The 17,774-nt window shown below is 45.7% G+C and overlaps 1 protein-coding gene across 4 annotated transcripts in view; it reads right to left on the bottom strand.

Annotated features, from left to right (window-relative positions):
- Positions 1-17,774, bottom strand: part of pam (peptidylglycine alpha-amidating monooxygenase) — a 140,735-nt gene that overhangs the window by 101,401 nt on the left and 21,560 nt on the right. For all 4 annotated transcript variants that reach the window (XM_064943538.1, XM_064943540.1, XM_064943537.1 and 1 more), the window contains one exon: positions 7,296-7,383. In XM_064943538.1, the coding sequence (XP_064799610.1) occupies positions 7,296-7,383 (88 nt within the window). The remainder of the gene's footprint in view (positions 1-7,295; positions 7,384-17,774) is intronic.

Raw genomic sequence — 17,774 nt, 5'->3', positions numbered from 1 at the left:
TTTTTTGGGATGATTTTCGTAACTTTCAGAGAATGTTATTTAAAAACAAATACATTCTGTTCTCAGTGTCTACAAAACTCTCAATCGGGTGTGTTGACCACGCCCACTATCTGGCCACACCTGATCTTATCGAGTGCTTGTTTCCTTTGAAATGGGGTCTGTTTAAATAGACTAATGTGAACAGCTTTGTTTGCATAAAAAAACATGGCATGCTAGCTCCATCCTGGTGGCGCAGTGGACTAATTCCAGGGATAGAGAACAGAGGATCCTACAGTCGAATCTCACTGATGCCGTGTCAAAATAACAAAAAACTGTTTGCATGATTTATGCCCAAGCAAATTAATTTCCACGTGTCACACTGTATCTGTGTTGGGAGTTCCAAAATGTAACCTAAAATAAGCTAGCAGTGTTATTAGAAGTACTATTGAAACATTCGTGAATGTTTAAAGGAAGTTATTTTAAAAAAAAATCTAAAACAACCGTTACATTTTGAGCATAGCGATAAGAATAACCAAAAGAAAACTTTCACAACATTTAGAGAATGTTCTCAGAATGTTATTGAATTACCTTAAAATAATCTTACATTTACGATATCATTGTGTTAATAAAACCTCCCAGGAAAACGGTCAAGAAATCAGAGCAAAACGTTCTGAACCTCCCAGGAAAACGGTCAAGAAATCAGAGTAAAACAATCTAAGAACATCCCTGCAACCTAAAAATAAACTTCCCAGTAGAGGCAACATTTTTGTTCTCAGGTGTTTAAAAGACATTCTGTTTCAACAGTCGGGAATCAAATGGCTTCGTTCCCACAATCAATGAGAAAACAAAAACATACGTTCTCACAACTTCCAAGGAACCAAATATGCTAGCTGGGTGGTTCGTATCGAATAGTTTTGCTTAGTTATTTTTCAACCCATCCCAGGGAAAAATGACGAAACTTTGTTGTTTGCACTTTGTGCAAAATGTTTCGTAAACCTGACACACACAATGTAAAATAGTAAAAAGATAAACATCCAATTAAGAGGCAGGCTTTAATTAGCGATATCCACACCACTTCCATCCATCTACACCACAAAATAACTATCATATCCTAGAACACCATCCATCTACACCACAACATAACTATCATATCCTAGAACACCATCCATCTACACCCCAACAGAACTATCATATCCTAGAACACCATCCATCTACACCACAACAGAACTATAATACTATCATATCCTAGAACACCATCCATCTACACCACAACAGAACTATAATACTATCATATCCTAGAACACCATCCATCTACACCCCAACATAACTATCATACTATCATAACCTAGAACACCATCCATCTACACCCCAACAGAACTATCATATCCTAGAACACCATCCATCTACACCCCAACAGAACTATCATATCCTAGAACACCATCCATCTACACCCCAACAAAACTATCATACCCTAGAACACCATCCATCTACACCCCAACAGAACTATAATACTATCATATCCTAGAACACCATCCATCTACACCCCAACATAACTATCATACTATCATATCCTAGAACACCATCCATCTACACCCCAACATAACTATCATATCCTAGAACACCATCCATCTACACCCCAACAGAACTATAATACTATCATATCCTAGAACACCATCCATCTACACCCCAACATAACTATCATATCCTAGAACACCATCCATCTACACCCCAACAGAACTATAATACTATCATATCCTAGAACACCATCCATCTACACCCCAACAGAACTATCATATTATCATATCCTAGAACACCATCCATCTACACCCCAACAGAACTATCATATTATCATATCCTAGAACACCATCCATCTACACTCCAACATAACTATCATACTTTCATATCCTAGAACACCATCCATCTACACCACAACAGAACTATAATACTATCATATCCTAGAACACCATCCATCTACACCCCAACAGAACTATCATATCCTAGAACACCATCCATCTACACCACAACATAACTATCATATCCTTGAACACCATCCATCTACACCACAACATAACTATCATACAATCATAACCTAGAACACCATCCATCTACACCACAACATAACTATCATATCCTAGAACACCATCCATCTACACCACAACAGAACTATCATATCCTAGAACACCATCCATCTACACCCCAACATAACTATCATATCCTAGAACACCATCCATCTACACCCCAACATAACTATCATACTATCATATCCTAGAACACCATCCATCAACACCCCAACAGAACTATCATATCCTAGAACACCATCCATCAACACCCCAACAGAACTATCATATTATCATATCCTAGAACACCATCCATCTACACCACAACAGAACTATCATATCCTAGAACACCATCCATCTACACCCCAACAGAACTATCATATCCTAGAACACCATCCATCAACACCCCAACAGAACTATCATATCCTAGAACACCATCCATCAACACCCCAACAGAACTATCATATTATCATATCCTAGAACACCATCCATCTACACCACAACAGAACTATCATACTATCATATCCTAGAACACCATCCATCTACACCACAACAGAACTATCATATCCTAGAACACCATCCATCTACACCCCAACAGAACTATCATATCCTAGAACACCATCCATCTACACCCCAACAGAACTATCATAATATCATATCCTAGAACACCATCCATCTACACCACAACAGAACGATCATATCCTAGAACACAGAAGGTAATAGTGTGCCCCTGTTTTGATATGGAGACCGGCAGTTATGGTTAAAGGCCAGTAACGCCTTACATTGTTTCTCCTGATAGCTAGTGTCTGGAAGATATTCCCGTCATTTGTTCCAAATGAATACACCACACTCAAAGATTAGGAGCAAGCAGCAGCAGCAGCAGCAGACGCTTCCGTTAAGAGCCTCACGCCTCCCAGATTCCATTTCATGCCTTTGTGCATTCTGGGAAACACCATTAAAAGCATATTGTCTTCACTTTTGACACAATAATGACTAGCCTTACTACTTTTCACCCTATTCTTCCTGTTCCAGAGAGCTCACAGCTTGAACGGTGTAGCAGTGTGTACTCATCATTGATGTTGACCCCCCTGTAGCTCTCGAGTGTGTTGCAGAGGAGAACCCGTGCAACGAGGGCTAGGTGACAAGAGTGGGTTAAAAACAGAGCTTTCCTTTTTCAGGAGAGGTTGTTTTTTTTTTAGCTCAATATGGAATTGTGTGGATGTGCTCGCAGTGGGCTAAGCAAGTGTTCTGATTGGGTCGACACATTGTGTTTGTCCCTAATGATACCCAGCCTCTTTATAGTGCACTAGGTAGCGACTAGGGTGCCATTTGGAACAAACACTCTTGGTATGGCCTATTTTCTTGCCCCCCCACTGATCCTCCAGAGCTTCATTGTGATTTCAGAAGCAGCTTCACAGGCAGTTTCAGAATATATCTCAACCGCTTTTAACTCGAGGAATGCCAAATGTGCTTTCAGAGTGGGGAGGAATTTGAAAATCACCCCCGCAGGATAGCTGAGGGAAGAGATGCAATTTTTTAAATGAAAACAGGGTAGCTGAATGGATGAAAGGAATTAAAGCCCGAATGGCAATTGTGATGGTCGTTTGGAATTTGATAGTCATAGTCAACACACGGTGCTCTTAAAAAAACACGTTTGATTAGAAAACATACTCATTGCTTTGTGTATTTTTGCTGTGTGACTCTAGAGGTGTATTCTGATTTGACCCTCCCAGACACAGGAAGTCAGTAGATGCTGAGCCAAGTTTCACTTGAATGTTGCGGTAGCGTAATGTGGTCTTCGTCTTCCTCATCACATACACTGAAGAGTCCATTCTGAGGGGAGGAAAGATAAACAACCCCTCCCGACGAGCGACCTGCAGCACCCACCCCCCTCACACACCCACACCACCCTGTACAGGGCTCCCATGATCTCTGTTGTCGAGGTGACAGCAGTTGCTATGGTAACAGGCAAGTTTATCAGTGAGCGTCTGAAGAGGTCTCCTCTTCCCTCTGTTTCGTCTCCTTTTTTCTCTCTTGTGCCCCTCTCCCTCTCTCTTCTGTCCCTCTCTCTCTCCTGCCTCTCTCTCGCTCTCTCGCTCTCTCTCTCCTGCCTCTCTCTCGCTCTCTCTCTCGCTCTCTCTCTCGCTCTCTCTCCTGCCTCTCTCTCGCTCTCTCTCTCCTGCCTCTCTCTCGCGCTCTCTCTCTCTCGCTCTCCTGCCTCTCTCTCTCTCCTGCCTCTCTCTCTCTCTCCTGCCTCTCTCTCTCTCTCCTGCCTCTCTCTCTCTCCTGCCTCTCTCGCTCTCCTGCCTCTCTCGCTCTCCTGCCTCTCTCTCTCTCCTGCCTCTCTCTCTCTCTCTCCTGCCTCTCTCCTCTCTCCTCTCTCTCCAGCCTCCTCCTGCCCTCTCTCTCCTGCCTCTCTCTCTCTCTCTCCTGCCTCTCTCTCGCTCTCTCTCCTGCCTCTCTCTCGCTCTCTCTCCTGCCTCTCTCTCTCTCCCTGCCTCTCTCTCTCTCCTGCCTCTCTCTCTCTCCTGCCTCTCTCTCTCCTGCCTCTCTCTCTCCTGCCTCTCTCTCTCTCCTCCTCCTCTCTCTCTCTGCTCTCTCTCCTCCCTCTCTCTCTCTCTCTCTCTCTGCCTCTCTCGCTCTCTCCTGCCTCTCTCTCTCTCTCTCTCCTGCTCTCTCTCTCCTGCCTCTCTCTCTTGCCTCTCTCTCGCTCTCCTCCTCTCTCTCTCTCTCTCCTGCCTCTGCCTCTCTCTCTCTCTCCTCTCTCCTCTCTCTCTCTCTCTCCTGCCTCTCTCTCTCTCTCCTCTCCTGCCTCTCTCTCTCTCTCTCCTCCTCTCTCTCTCCTGCCTCTCTCTCTCTCTCCCCTCTCCTCTCTCTCTCTGCCTCTCCTCTCCTCCTCTCTCTCTCTCTCTCTCTCCTCTCTCTCCCTCTCTCTCTCTCCTGCCTTCTCTCCTGCCTCGCCTGCCTCTCTCTCCCTCCTCTCTCTCTCCTGCCTCTCTCGCTCTCCCTGCCTCTCTCGCTCTCTCTCCCTCCTGCTTCGCTCTCTCCTCTCCTCTCTCTCCTGCTCTCTCTCTCTCTCTCCTGCCTCTCTCTCTCCTGCCTCCTCTCTCTCCCTGCCTCTCTCTCTCTCCTCCTGCCTCTCTCTCCTGCCTCTCTCGCTCTCCTCCTGCCTCTCTCGCTCTCTCTCCTGCCTCTCTCTCTCTCTCTCCTGCCTCTCTCTCGCTCTCTCTCTCCTGCCTCTCTCTCGCTCTCTCTCTCCTCCTGCCTCTCTCTCGCTCGCTCTCTCTCCCTCCTGCCTCTCTCTCTCTCTCCCTCGCCTCTCTCTCTCCTGCCTCTCTCTCTCTCGCTCTCCCTCTCTCTCTCTCTCGCTCTCTCTCTCCTGCCTCTCTCTCGCTCGCTTCGCTCTCTCTCCTGCTCTCTCTCTCTCGCCTCTCTCTCCTCCTGCCTCTCTCTCGCTCTCTCTCTCCTGCCTCTCTCTCGCTCTCTCTCTCCTGCCTCTCTCTCTCTCTCTCTCTCCTCTCTCTCTCTCTCTCTCCTGCCTCTCTCTCCTCTCTCTCTCCTCTCTCTCTCTCTCCTGCTCTCCTCCTCTCTCTCGCTCTCTCTCTCCTCTGCCTCTCTCTCTCTCTCTCTCTCTCCTCTCTCTCTCTCTCTCCTGCCTCTCTCTCTCTCTCTCCTGCCTCTCTCTCTCTCCTCTCTCTCTCTCTCTCCTGCCTCTCTCTCTCTCTGCCTCTCTCTCTCTCTCCTGCCTCTCTCTCTCTCTCCTGCCTCTCTCTCTCTCCTGCCTCTCTCTCTCTCTCCCTCTCCTGCCTCTCTCTCTCTCTCTCTCCTGCCTCTCTCTCTCTCTCTCTCTGCCTCTCTCTCTCTCTCTCCTGCCTCTCTCTCTCTCTCCTGCTCTCTCTCTCGCTCTCCCTCTCCTGCTTCGCTCTCCTCTCCTGCTTCTCTCTCTCCTGCCTGCCTCTCTCTCTCTCTCGCTCTCTCCTCCTCCTCTCTCCTGCCTCTCTCTCTCCTCCCTGCCTCCTGCCTCTCGCTCTCTCTCCTGCCTCTCTCTCGCTCTCTCTCCTGCCTCTCTCTCCTCCTCTCCTGCCTCTCTCGCTCTCTCTCTCCTGCCTCTCTCCTCTCCTGCCTCTCTCTCCTCCTCTCTCCTCTCTCTCTCGCCTCTCTCTCGCTCTCTCTCTCTCCTCCTGCCTCTCTCTCTCTCTCTCTCTCTCTCTCTCCTCCTACCTCTCTCTCGCTCTCTCTCTCCTGCCTCTCTCTCTCTCTCCCCTTCCTCTCTCTCTCTCTCCTGCCTCTCTCTCTCTCTCTCCTGCCTCTCTCTCTCTCTCTCCTGCCTCTCTCTCTCCTGCCTCTCTCTCTCCTGCCTCTCTCTCTCCTGCCTCTCTCCCCTCTTGCCTTTCCCTCTCTCCCTCTCTCCCGCCTCTCTCTCTCCCTCTCTCCCGCCTCTCGCTCTCCTGCCTCTCTCGCTCTCCTGCCCCTCTCGCTCTCCTGCCCCTCTCGCTCTCCTGCCTCTCTCTCTCGCTCTCTCCTGCCTCTCTCTCTCTCTCTCTCCTGCCTCTCTCTCTCTCTCCTGCCTCTCTCTCTCTCTCTCCTGCCTCTCTCTCTCTCCTGCCTCTCTCTCTCTCCTGCCTCTCTCTCTCTCCTGCCTCTCTCTCTCTCTCTGCCTCTCTCTCTCCTCCTGCCTCTCTCTCTCCTGCCTCTCTCTCTCTCTCCTGCCTCTCTCTCTCTCCTGCCTCTCTCTCTCTCTCCTGCCTCTCTCCCCTCTTGCCTTTCCCTCTCTCCCGCCTCTCCCTCTCTCCCGCTCTCCCGCCTCTCTCGCTCTCCCGCCTCTCTCGCCCTCCCGCCTCTCTCGCCCTCCTGCCTCTCTCGCCCTCCCGCCTCCCTCTCTCTCTCTCTCACCCCCCCTCTCTCTCCCCCCCTCTCTCTCTCTCTGCAATGATTAGAGTGGTCCAGCTGATTCTTTAAGTGTAGTAGGGCAGTAATACCCAACACTGATTCTTTGTACCCTGTTGAGGGTTTGGTTTTTATCAAGTCTAGTGCTTGTATTCAGGCTCATGGGGCTGAGGAAGTGAATAAAGTCTCTTTGTACATTTGTTCTTCGTTGTGCTACAATGGACAGATCAACAAGTCTTGACTAACACACAACTGTTGTGTATTCTACAGACTGTCTGTTTGGTCAACCAGGTAGATTCATGTGTAAAGTACTGTAGAAATGCATAGGGAAATTCTAGCTCACGTACTGTGTTGTGGTGTGCTTTGACTTACCAGTAGTTGGTGGTGGAGACTGGTGTCCGGCAGCCATACAGGAGCATGTGATGGGCTGTGTCCATACTGGCATGAGGCTCAAAATCCACTGAGGGGAAAGAACAACACAATTACAGGGTTAAAGCCCTTGGCAAAGCACTTGTCTCCACAGGGTTTGTTTTAGGAGGAGAATTCCACTTGTCAAAGATAATTTATGCTAGTCTCCTCTGATTCTTCGAGAATAATGAAGTTGTTCAGACACCTTAACATCCAGGATGTTGACTATGTCTTGTTTTTGGATGAAACAACCAGGTCTTCATAATTTAAAAAAAAACAGAGGCATTTACACTACTGAGTGGACAAAACATTCAGAACACCTTCCTAATATTGACTTGAAGCCCTGTCCGCTTTGGCCCTCAGAACAGCCTCGATTCGTCGGGGCATGGACTCTACAAGGTGTCGAAAGCGTTCCACAGGGATGCTGGCCCATGTTGACTCCAATGCTTCCCACAGTTGTGTCAAGTTGGCTGGATGTTCTTTGGGTGGTGGACCGTTCTTGATACACATGTGAAACTGTTGGAAGCCTGGAAAAACCCAGCGGCGTTGCAGTTCTGGACACAAACCAGTACGCCTGGCACCGACTACCATACCCCGTTCAAAGACACATCAATATTTTGTCTTGCCATTCACCCTCTGAATGGAACACATACACAATCCATGTCTCAGGGCTTAAAAATCATCATTTAACCCGTCTCCTCCCATTCATCTACACTGATTGAAGTAGATTTAACAAGTGACATCAATAAGGGATCATCACTTTCACCTTGATCCTCCGGGTCAGTCTATGTATTCCTAATGTTTTGTACACTCAATGTATACAGTGCATTCCTTAAGTATTCAGACCCTTTACTTAGTACTTTGTCGAAGCACCTTTGGCAGGGATTACAGCATTGAGTCTTCTTGGGTGTGACGTTACAAGCTTGGCACACCTGTATTTGGGGAGTTTCTCCCATTCTTCATTGCAAATGATCTCAAGCTCGGTCAGGTTGGATGGGGAGAGTTGCTGCACAGCTGTTTTCAGGTCTCTCCAAAGATGTTCGGTCAGGTTCAAGTCTTGGCTCTGGCTGGGCCACTGCTGCATTGTCTTGGCCGAAGCCACTCCTGCGTTCTATTGGCTGTGTACTTAGGGTTGTTGTCCTGTTGGAAGGTGAATCTTCGCCCCAGTCTGAGGTCCTGAGCGATCTGGAGCAGGTTTTCATCAAGGATCTCTCTGTACTTCGCACGTTCATCTTTGCCTCGATCCTGACTAGTCCCCCAGTCCCGCTGAATAACATCCCCACAGCATAATGCTGCCGCCACCATGCTTCACCGTAGGGATGGTAGCACGTTTCCTCCAGAAGTGACGCTTGGCATTCAGGCCGAAGTGTTCAATCTTGGTTTCATCAGAGCAGAGAATCTTTAGGTGCCTTTTGGCAAACTCGAAGCAGGCTGTCATGTGTCTTTTACTGAGGAGTGGCTTCCGTCTGGCTAATCTACCATAAAGGCCTGATTGGTGGTATACTGCAGAGATGGTTGTCCTTCTGGAAGATTCTCCCATCTCCAAAGAGGAACTCTGGAGCTCAGTCAGAGTGATCATTGGGTTCTTGGTCACCTCCCTGACTAAGGTCCTTCTCCTCCGAGTGGTTTGGCAGATCCAAACTTATTCCATTTTAGAATGATGGAGGCCACTGTGTTCTTGGGGACCTTCAATGCTGCAGACATTTTTTGGTACCCTTCCCCCAGACTTGTGCCTCGACATAAATCCTGTCTCGGGGCTCTACGGACAATTTCTTCAACCTCATGGCTTGGTTTTTTCTCTGACATTCACTGTCAACTGTGGAACCTTATATAGACAGGTATGTGCCATTCCACATCATGTCCAATCAATTGAATCTACCACAGGTGGAATCCAAGTTGTAGAAACATCTCTCGTATGATCGATGGAAACAAGATGGACCTGATCTCAATTTTGATTCTCATAGCAAAGGGTCTGAATACTTTTGTAAATAAGGTATGTTTATTTTTTTATACATTTGCAAAAAAAATCGAATAAACCTGTTTTCACTTTGTCATTATGGGGTATTGTGTGTAGATTGATGAGGGGAAAAAATAATTAAATCATTTTTAGAACAAGGCTGTAACATAACAAAATGTGGAAAAAGTCAAGGGGTCTGAATACTTTCCGAAGGCACTGTATGGCCAGTGTATATTTATGGCTCACATATATAGCCAGTATAAGTATTGTCAGTTTAAACACTCAGTGGCCAGTTTCCTAGGTACACACATCTAGTACCAGGTCAGACAGCCCTTTGCCTCCAGAACAGCCTGAACTCTTTGAGTCATGGAAACATTGCAACAGATCTAACATGTGTGCCAGGAAAACATTCCTCACACCACCAGCCTGTACCGTTGACACCAGGCAGGATGGGGCCATGGACTCATGCTGCTTACGCCCAATCCTGACTCTGCCGTCAGTCTATACCGTTGACACCAGGCAGGATGGGGCCATGGACTCACTCTGCTTACGCCCAATCCTGACTCTGCCGTCAGTCTATACCGTTGACACCAGGCAGGATGGGGCCATGGACTCACTCTGCTTACGCCCAATCCTGACTCTGCCGTCAGCCTGTACCGTTGACACCAGGCAGGATGGGGCCATGGACTCATGCTGCTTACGCCCAATCCTGACTCTGCCGTCAGCCTGTACCGTTGACACCAGGCAGGATGGGGCCATGGACTCACTCTGTTTACGCCCAATCCTGACTCTGCCGTCAGTCTATACCGTTGACACCAGGCAGGATGGGGCCATGGACTCACTCTGCTTACGCCCAATCCTGACTCTGCCGTCAGCCTGTACCATTGACACCAGGCAGGATGGGGCCATGGACTCACTCTGCTTACGCCCAATCCTGACTCTGCCGTCAGCCTGTACCATTGACACCAGGCAGGATGGGGCCATGGACTCATGCTGCTTACGCCCAATCCTGACTCTGCCGTCAGCCTGTACCGTTGACACCAGGCAGGATGGGGCCATGGACTCACTCTGTTTACGCCCAATCCTGACTCTGCCGTCAGTCTATACCGTTGACACCAGGCAGGATGGGGCCATGGACTCACTCTGCTTACGCCCAATCCTGACTCTGCCGTCAGCCTGTACCATTGACACCAGGCAGGATGGGGCCATGGACTCATGCTGCTTACGCCCAATCCTGACTCTGCCGTCAGCCTGTACCATTGACACCAGGCAGGATGGGGCCATGGACTCACTCTGCTTACGCCCAATCCTGACTCTGCCGTCAGCCTGTACCGTTGACACCAGGCAGGATGGGGCCATGGACTCATGCTGTTTACGCTAAATCCTGACTCGGTAATCAGCATAACGCAACAGGAACCAGGATTCGTCAGACCAGGTAAATATTTTAGCTGATCGGACTGGAACCCGGTGTGGTCGCAATAGCCCTTCTTTGATAAGGGACCGACGAGTTGTGCGTTCTGAGATGGCGTTCTGCACACCACTGTTTTGCCTGTTAGCTTCCACGATTCTTTCCATTCTCCTTCTAACTCTCCTCGACTAACTATTTTTCGCCCACAGGACTGCCGCTGACTGGATGTTTTCTGTTTGTTGCATCATCATCGGTAAACCCTAGACACTGAGATACTAGAACCTGCATGCCTGGCACTGTTGATCATACCACGCTCAGTCGCTTAGGTCACTCGTTTAGCCCATTTTAATGTTCATTTTAAAAGTAACAATTTCTCGATGCCTGTCTGCCTGCTTTATATAGTAAGCCACGGCCACGTGACTCACTGTCTGTAGAAGCAAACAATTTCCGTGGACGGGGTGGTGTATGGCCATGTATATACGGTGTATGGCCATGTATATACGGTGTATGGCCATGTATATACGGTGTATGGCCATGTACATACAGTGTATGGCCATGTATATACGGTGTATGGCCATGTATATACGGTGTATGGCCATGTATATACGGTGTATGGCCATGTATATACGGTGTATGGCCATGTATATACGGTGTATGGCCATGTATATACGGTGTATGGCCATGTATATACGGTGTATGGCCATGTATATACGGTGTATGGCCATGTATATACGGTCTATGGCCATGTATATACGGTCTATGGCCATGTATATACGGTCTATGGCCATGTATATACGGTGTATGGCCATGTATATACGGTGTATGGCCATGTATATACGGTGTATGGCCATGTATATACAGTACATGGCTCTGTGAAAACCGAAAAACAACACAACTGAAAAACAAATTATTTAAAGAGTTCACAGCTCATATTAAATTGGGGAGTAAATTGAGAAGCGTAGGCTACTGTTTATACTCAGAGTATATTTTGAAACATTAAAAGGTGACACTCTTCACTTTTTCTTCTTCATTAGGGAAGCCAGGCACTGCAGGCTTGGCAACGGTAGACGCCGGTAAGAGCTTCAGCTCTGACAGAAAGTCAATGCTCTCTCCACATGAAAGTGATGAAAACCCCCAGGACGGGCTACTTGGCGCGGCCCAGTATAATCTCAGACCTGAATAATGAATGGGGCTTTTCTGACAGCAGGCCGAGCGTGGGGGGGTGCTTCTTTTCTCCTTCATGAATTTTCATAACAGCACCATATGTCAGATTGAGTGTACTGTATATACAAGGACAGCAGCAACAGTTTGACAGGTTCTCCTTGAATTCCTGTTTTTTAAGATATTTGTTCTTTCTCTATCCTAGCAACGCTATTCGTATGAGTAACAAGTAAATGTCTAAATTGAGGTCTTTTTTTTTTTTTTTTACTGAAATGAAAGGGGCCCTTTCTTAGCCTTTTAGCTGTATTGTTCGTTTAGTCTAAAAGAGGTCTAGGACTATTCACTCCAGTAACAAATCACATTTTTGGATCACGGTGGTCTGTATTTCTCTGTTGTGAGATTGGAGGTGAGAGCAGAAGCCCCTTAGCTCAGTGGGCTGCCCGCCTTCTATAGCCGCTCTCGCCCTGCCCCAGTATCCCTGTGTCCACGGAGACGACACCCCATAATTAGGCAACAAATGCCTTCGCATTAATCACGGCTAAACAGATGTGCTTTACGGGAGGACTGGCGGCTCGTGAGAAACGAGTGAGCGAGAGAGAGAGACGATGGAGACATCACTCCTCTCTAAAGCCCTGATCTTGCAACAGACAGGCAGCAGCTCTGTAGGCATGGGGCTCGTCCTGGCTCAACCCTATGGCAAGCAACACTGGCTTTATCCGCCTCAGTGGGCTAAGTTAACACAGGGTTAATCTCTCCCACAGGCCCCATTTACTCATTCTCAGTTATTTTTAGAGGGATGTAGATAGTCATATCTGTATGCTTCAGCAAAATATTCTGGTTGTGGTTGAATTTGCATTACGGTTGGAGATAAGAATCAAGAAAGTTTGGGATAATAAGGCTTGGGGTGTTCAATTCCGCGAGGCCATGTCGTAACCCGTGGCGTCGAGTTTGTTGTCATAATGAGATTATGCCGATTCGGGCATGTTCTGTTTACAGTACGCAACACAGTGTTGAGAAACTTTAAAACATGTCACCGACATCGTGGCTTTGTCTACGGTGTTCCCATAATGTAAGGTTGTGTTTAGTAACTTGAAAACACATTGTGGTTGTAACTATGTTCTCATAATGTAAGGTTGTGTTTAGTAACTTGAAAACACATTGTGGTTGTAACTATGTTCTCATAATGTACGGTTGTGTTTAGTAACTTGAAAACAAATTGTGGTTGTATGTGTCCTCCATAATAGTGTTTCTGACAGCACTGAGGAAAGATATGGTACAAGATGTTGTTTCACCGTCCGCGTTATCCATAATAATCCTTCGTAAGTCATTTAGAGAAATTGATCATTATGCCAGGGACTTCCTATATCCATCGACTCTCTCTGTAGTGTCTTTCCCCACTGAGAATTGATGCTAATTGCTAAAGATACATGTGTAAGTAAATCACAAGGACTATATTTTTTTATATATATCTGCTAGATATTGACTACTTCTCTTCTAGTCTTTTCAAAAAACATTTGTTTTGTGTGTTGAAAATGCCTCACCACTTGTATAATCGATTTTAAAACAGACATACATACCTCACCAGACCCCAACACGATGGGTCCCTTAACGGTACCCAAACCATAAACAGATTTTCACTTGGTTATCTAGAGTTATGTCATGGTGGAATGATCTCCTACCAGAAGTTACTCAGTTATCTATAGAGTCATGGTGGAATGATCTCCTACCAGAAGTTACTCAGTTATCTATAGAGTCATGGTGGAATGATCTGCTACCAGGGGTTACTCAGTCATCTATAGAGTCATGGTGGAATGATCTGCTACCAGAGGTTACTCAGTTGACTATAGAGTCATGGTGGAATGATCTGCTACCAGAAGTTACTCAGTTATCTATAGAGTCATGGTGGAATGATCTGCTACCAGAGGTTACTCAGTTATCTATAGAGTCATGGTGGAATGATCTGCTACCAGAGGTTACTCAGTTATCTATAGAGTCATGTCATAGTGGAATGATCTGCTACCAGAGGTTACTCAGTTATCTATAGAGTCATGTCATGGTGGAATGATCTGCTACCAGAGGTTCCTCAGTTATCTATAGAGTCATGGTGGAATGATCTGCTACCAGAGGTTCCTCAGTTATCTATAGAGTCATGTCATGGTGGAATGATCTGCTACCAGAGGTTCCTCAGTTATCTATAGAGTCATGGTGGAATGATCTGCTACCAGAGGTTACTCAGTTATCTATAGAGTCATGGTGCAATGATCTGCTACCAGAGGTTACTCAGTTATCTATAGAGTCATGTCATGGTGGAATGATCTGCTACCAGAGGTTACTCAGTTATCTATAGAGTCATGGTGGAATGATCTGCTACCAGAGGTTACTCAGTTATCTATAGAGTCATGGTGGAATGATCTGCTACCAGAGGTTACTCAGTTATCTATAGAGTCATGGTGCAATGATCTGCTACCAGAGGTTACTTAGTTATCTATAGAGTCATGGTGCAATGATCTGCTACCAGAGGTTACTCAGTTATCTATAGAGTCATGGTGGAATGATCTGCTACCAGAGGTTACTCAGTTATCTATAGAGTCATGGTGCAATGATCTGCTACCAGAGGTTACTCAGTTATCTATAGAGTCATGTCATGGTGGAATGATCTGCTACCAGAGGTTACTCAGTTATCTATAGAGTCATGGTGGAATGATCTGCTACCAGAGGTTACTCAGTTATCTATAGAGTCATGGTGGAATGATCTGCTACCAGAGGTTACTCAGTTATCTATAGAGTCATGGTGCAATGATCTGCTACCAGAGGTTACTTAGTTATCTATAGAGTCATGGTGCAATGATCTGCTACCAGAGGTTACTCAGTTATCTATAGAGTCATGGTGGAATGATCTGCTACCAGAGGTTACTCAGTTATCTATAGAGTCATGGTGGAATGATCTGCTACCAGAGGTTACTCAGTTATCTATAGAGGCATGTCATGGTGGAATGATCTACTACCAGAGGTTACTCAGTTATCTATAGAGTCATGGTGGAATGATCTGCTACCAGAGGTTACTCAGTTATCTATAGAGTCATGGTGGAATGATCTGCTACCAGAGGTTACTCAGTTATCTATAGAGTCATGTCATGGTGGAATGATCTGCTACCAGAGGTTACTCAGTTATCTATAGAGTCATGTCATGGTGGAATGATCTGCTACCAGAGGTTACTCAGTTATCTATAGAGTCATGTCATGGTGGAATGATCTGCTACCAGAGGTTACTCAGTTATCTATAGAGTCATGGTGGAATGATCTGCTACCAGAAGTTACTCAGTTATCTATAGAGTCATGGTGGAATGATCTGCTTCCATATCAGAAATGCAGTGTGACCACGCAACATTTCCTGCCTCCTTATGTTACATAATGAAAACAGTTTTCATGGGCACAAAAAAATGGAATGCTTCTAACCGAAAGAGTCACCTTAACTTGATAATTAAAACCGAAATCGATACTGTCATTAACGTGGATCTTCAATAATTATGCAAAATACTTGATGCGCATTTAGTGTCCAGCTGATTAGTTAGGACGTGATATTTTCACACATCATCTGATCCAAAGTGCCGGGGAAAAAAGGAATTTCCAGAATATTTTGGTGTCTCATTCGTTACGCCGGTGAAGACAGTTGCATTGGATCTAATATCCCGAGCCAATTGATGTCGATCAAATACATTTTATTTGTCACATACACATGGTTAGCAGATGTTAATGCGAGTGTAGAGAAATGCTTGTGCTTCTGGTTCCGACAATGCAGTAATAACCAACAAGTAATCTAACAGTTTCCCAACAACTACCTAATACATACAAATCTAAAAAAGGGTGAATGAGAATATGTACATATAAATATATGGATGAGCGATGGCCGAGCGGCATAGGCAAGGTGCAATAGATGGTATAAAATACAGTATATACATATGGTATGAGTAATGTAAGATATGTACACATTATTAAAGCGGTATTATTTAAAGTGAGTCGTGATCCATTTGTCCAGTGATTGGGTCTCCGAGTTAGTGATTGCTGTTTAGCAGTCAGATGTCCTTGAGATATAAGCTGTTTTTCAGTCTCTCGGTCCCAGCATTGATGCACCTGTACTGGACCACGCATTCTGGATGATAGCTGTGTGAACAGGAAGTGGCGCGGGTGGTTATTGTCTTCGGTTATCTTTTTTGCCTTCCTGTGACATCGGGTGCTATAGGTATCCTGGAGGGCAGGTAGTTTGCCCCCGGTGATGCGTTGTGCAGACCACACCACCCTCTGGACAGCCTTGCGGTTGAGTGTGGATTCCAATTTCCAAGTTGAACCGTGGATTCCAATTGGTCAGACCAGCATTGAATTGTTCTTGTCACTTGTACACCCTGTTTAAGTTTCTGCCTATGAGACGGCAGGAGCAAGATGGCGTCGTGGTCGGATTTTGCCAAAGGGAGGGCGGGGTTGGGCTTTGTATGCATCGCAGAACATCATCTGTTGTTGTCTGCTTGATTTACAGCAGGGTCTCGTTAGATTTAAGAGAAAGCATCAAGGTAATAAATTGATGTTTGCATATGTTTTTGTGCCTGGGATTGGACACAGTCTACTGTGTTAAATTGTGTAGGATAGACTATAGAACAACAACAATTATTCTGGATATAATTAACACAATATGATCTGGTAATGAAATAACATGACAAATACATTGTTTTTTCATGTCAGACCTGTAGTTTTTGTAGTAGCCTTAATTTAACTTGAATTTGGAGCGCCGAAATTAAAGTACTGGAATAGGACTAACTTGAAAATCAGACATTTCCTCAATTTGGTGCTTGAAAAGTTAGTAATTATTGTAGCCAATGTATACGTTCTCCTGATCCTTTTTAAATGATCTATGATTCCATTTCTTATCCGTTTTTTTGTAAGAGATGTGGCCCCTTTCGTTTGTTTCCCGCCTCTTCAATTGAAGGGTGTTGCGCTACGTACAAATCACGTATGGTTATTATGATGACGAAAAGAATGTTGGCTTTAGCTTGTCTTTCCATACAAATACATTTATTAAAAATAAATAAAAAAGGAACCCATTTTTTTTTTTAAATCACTTTCTCATTATAACACCAGCGATAGTGAGATTAATGATGCCACTATTCATGGCTATATTATGTGTGCCAGCTATAGAAGAATCGCTGTGCATCCAATCTATTTAGTCAGGAAAAGGCCTAATTATTCTCACAATGTAATAATCATTTGAATATCAATGCATTGGCAAGGCTTAAAACATACATTATTCTTTATACTTTTTGCATGCTTTTTGGGAGGGTGTGTGTGTGTGTGTGTGTGTGTGTGTCTCCGTGCATGCTTCAGTCAAATATGATTTAACAGGATTGAAGACAGAGAGTTCTCTTTATTGTTACATGCCAGTGATGGGAGTGGAATGTGGTTGGCTGAGAATCTGGGATGGGAAGTAATCTTGTTGGGAAACCTAAGCTGGACAAACAGTGTCTGCAGGGCTCACTCCTGCCTTCCCATAAACCCAGGCTCATAGACAACACACTGGGATAGGTCAGCGGGATTAAGGGTCACTGTGGCGTTATGGGATTTCATTCACCCTGCCACTTGGTCAAAGACAAAATAAATTGGTGCTTATGAGAGGACGGTTGCCCATAACAACAGGAGGGGGGGGGGGGTATGTATCATAGAAAAGTGGTTCTCATCAGTGGGTCGAAAAATGTGGGACGAAAAGTAAATATCCTAGGAAATATATGCTAGAGAGATTGAGAATGGATTTTGGGGGAGCTCCTTAAATCGTATCGCTGGTTTGATTCCCGAGACCTAGACTGAGGAACATTGGAATTTGCAAACAACTGTGTATATATATATACATACACATACACACACCGGATATATA

The sequence above is a fragment of the Oncorhynchus masou genome, chromosome 28, assembly GCF_036934945.1.
Source record: "Oncorhynchus masou masou isolate Uvic2021 chromosome 28, UVic_Omas_1.1, whole genome shotgun sequence".
In the NCBI taxonomy this organism is placed as follows: Eukaryota; Metazoa; Chordata; class Actinopteri; order Salmoniformes; family Salmonidae; genus Oncorhynchus; species Oncorhynchus masou.
This window is presented reverse-complemented; position numbering and strand designations above follow the sequence as displayed.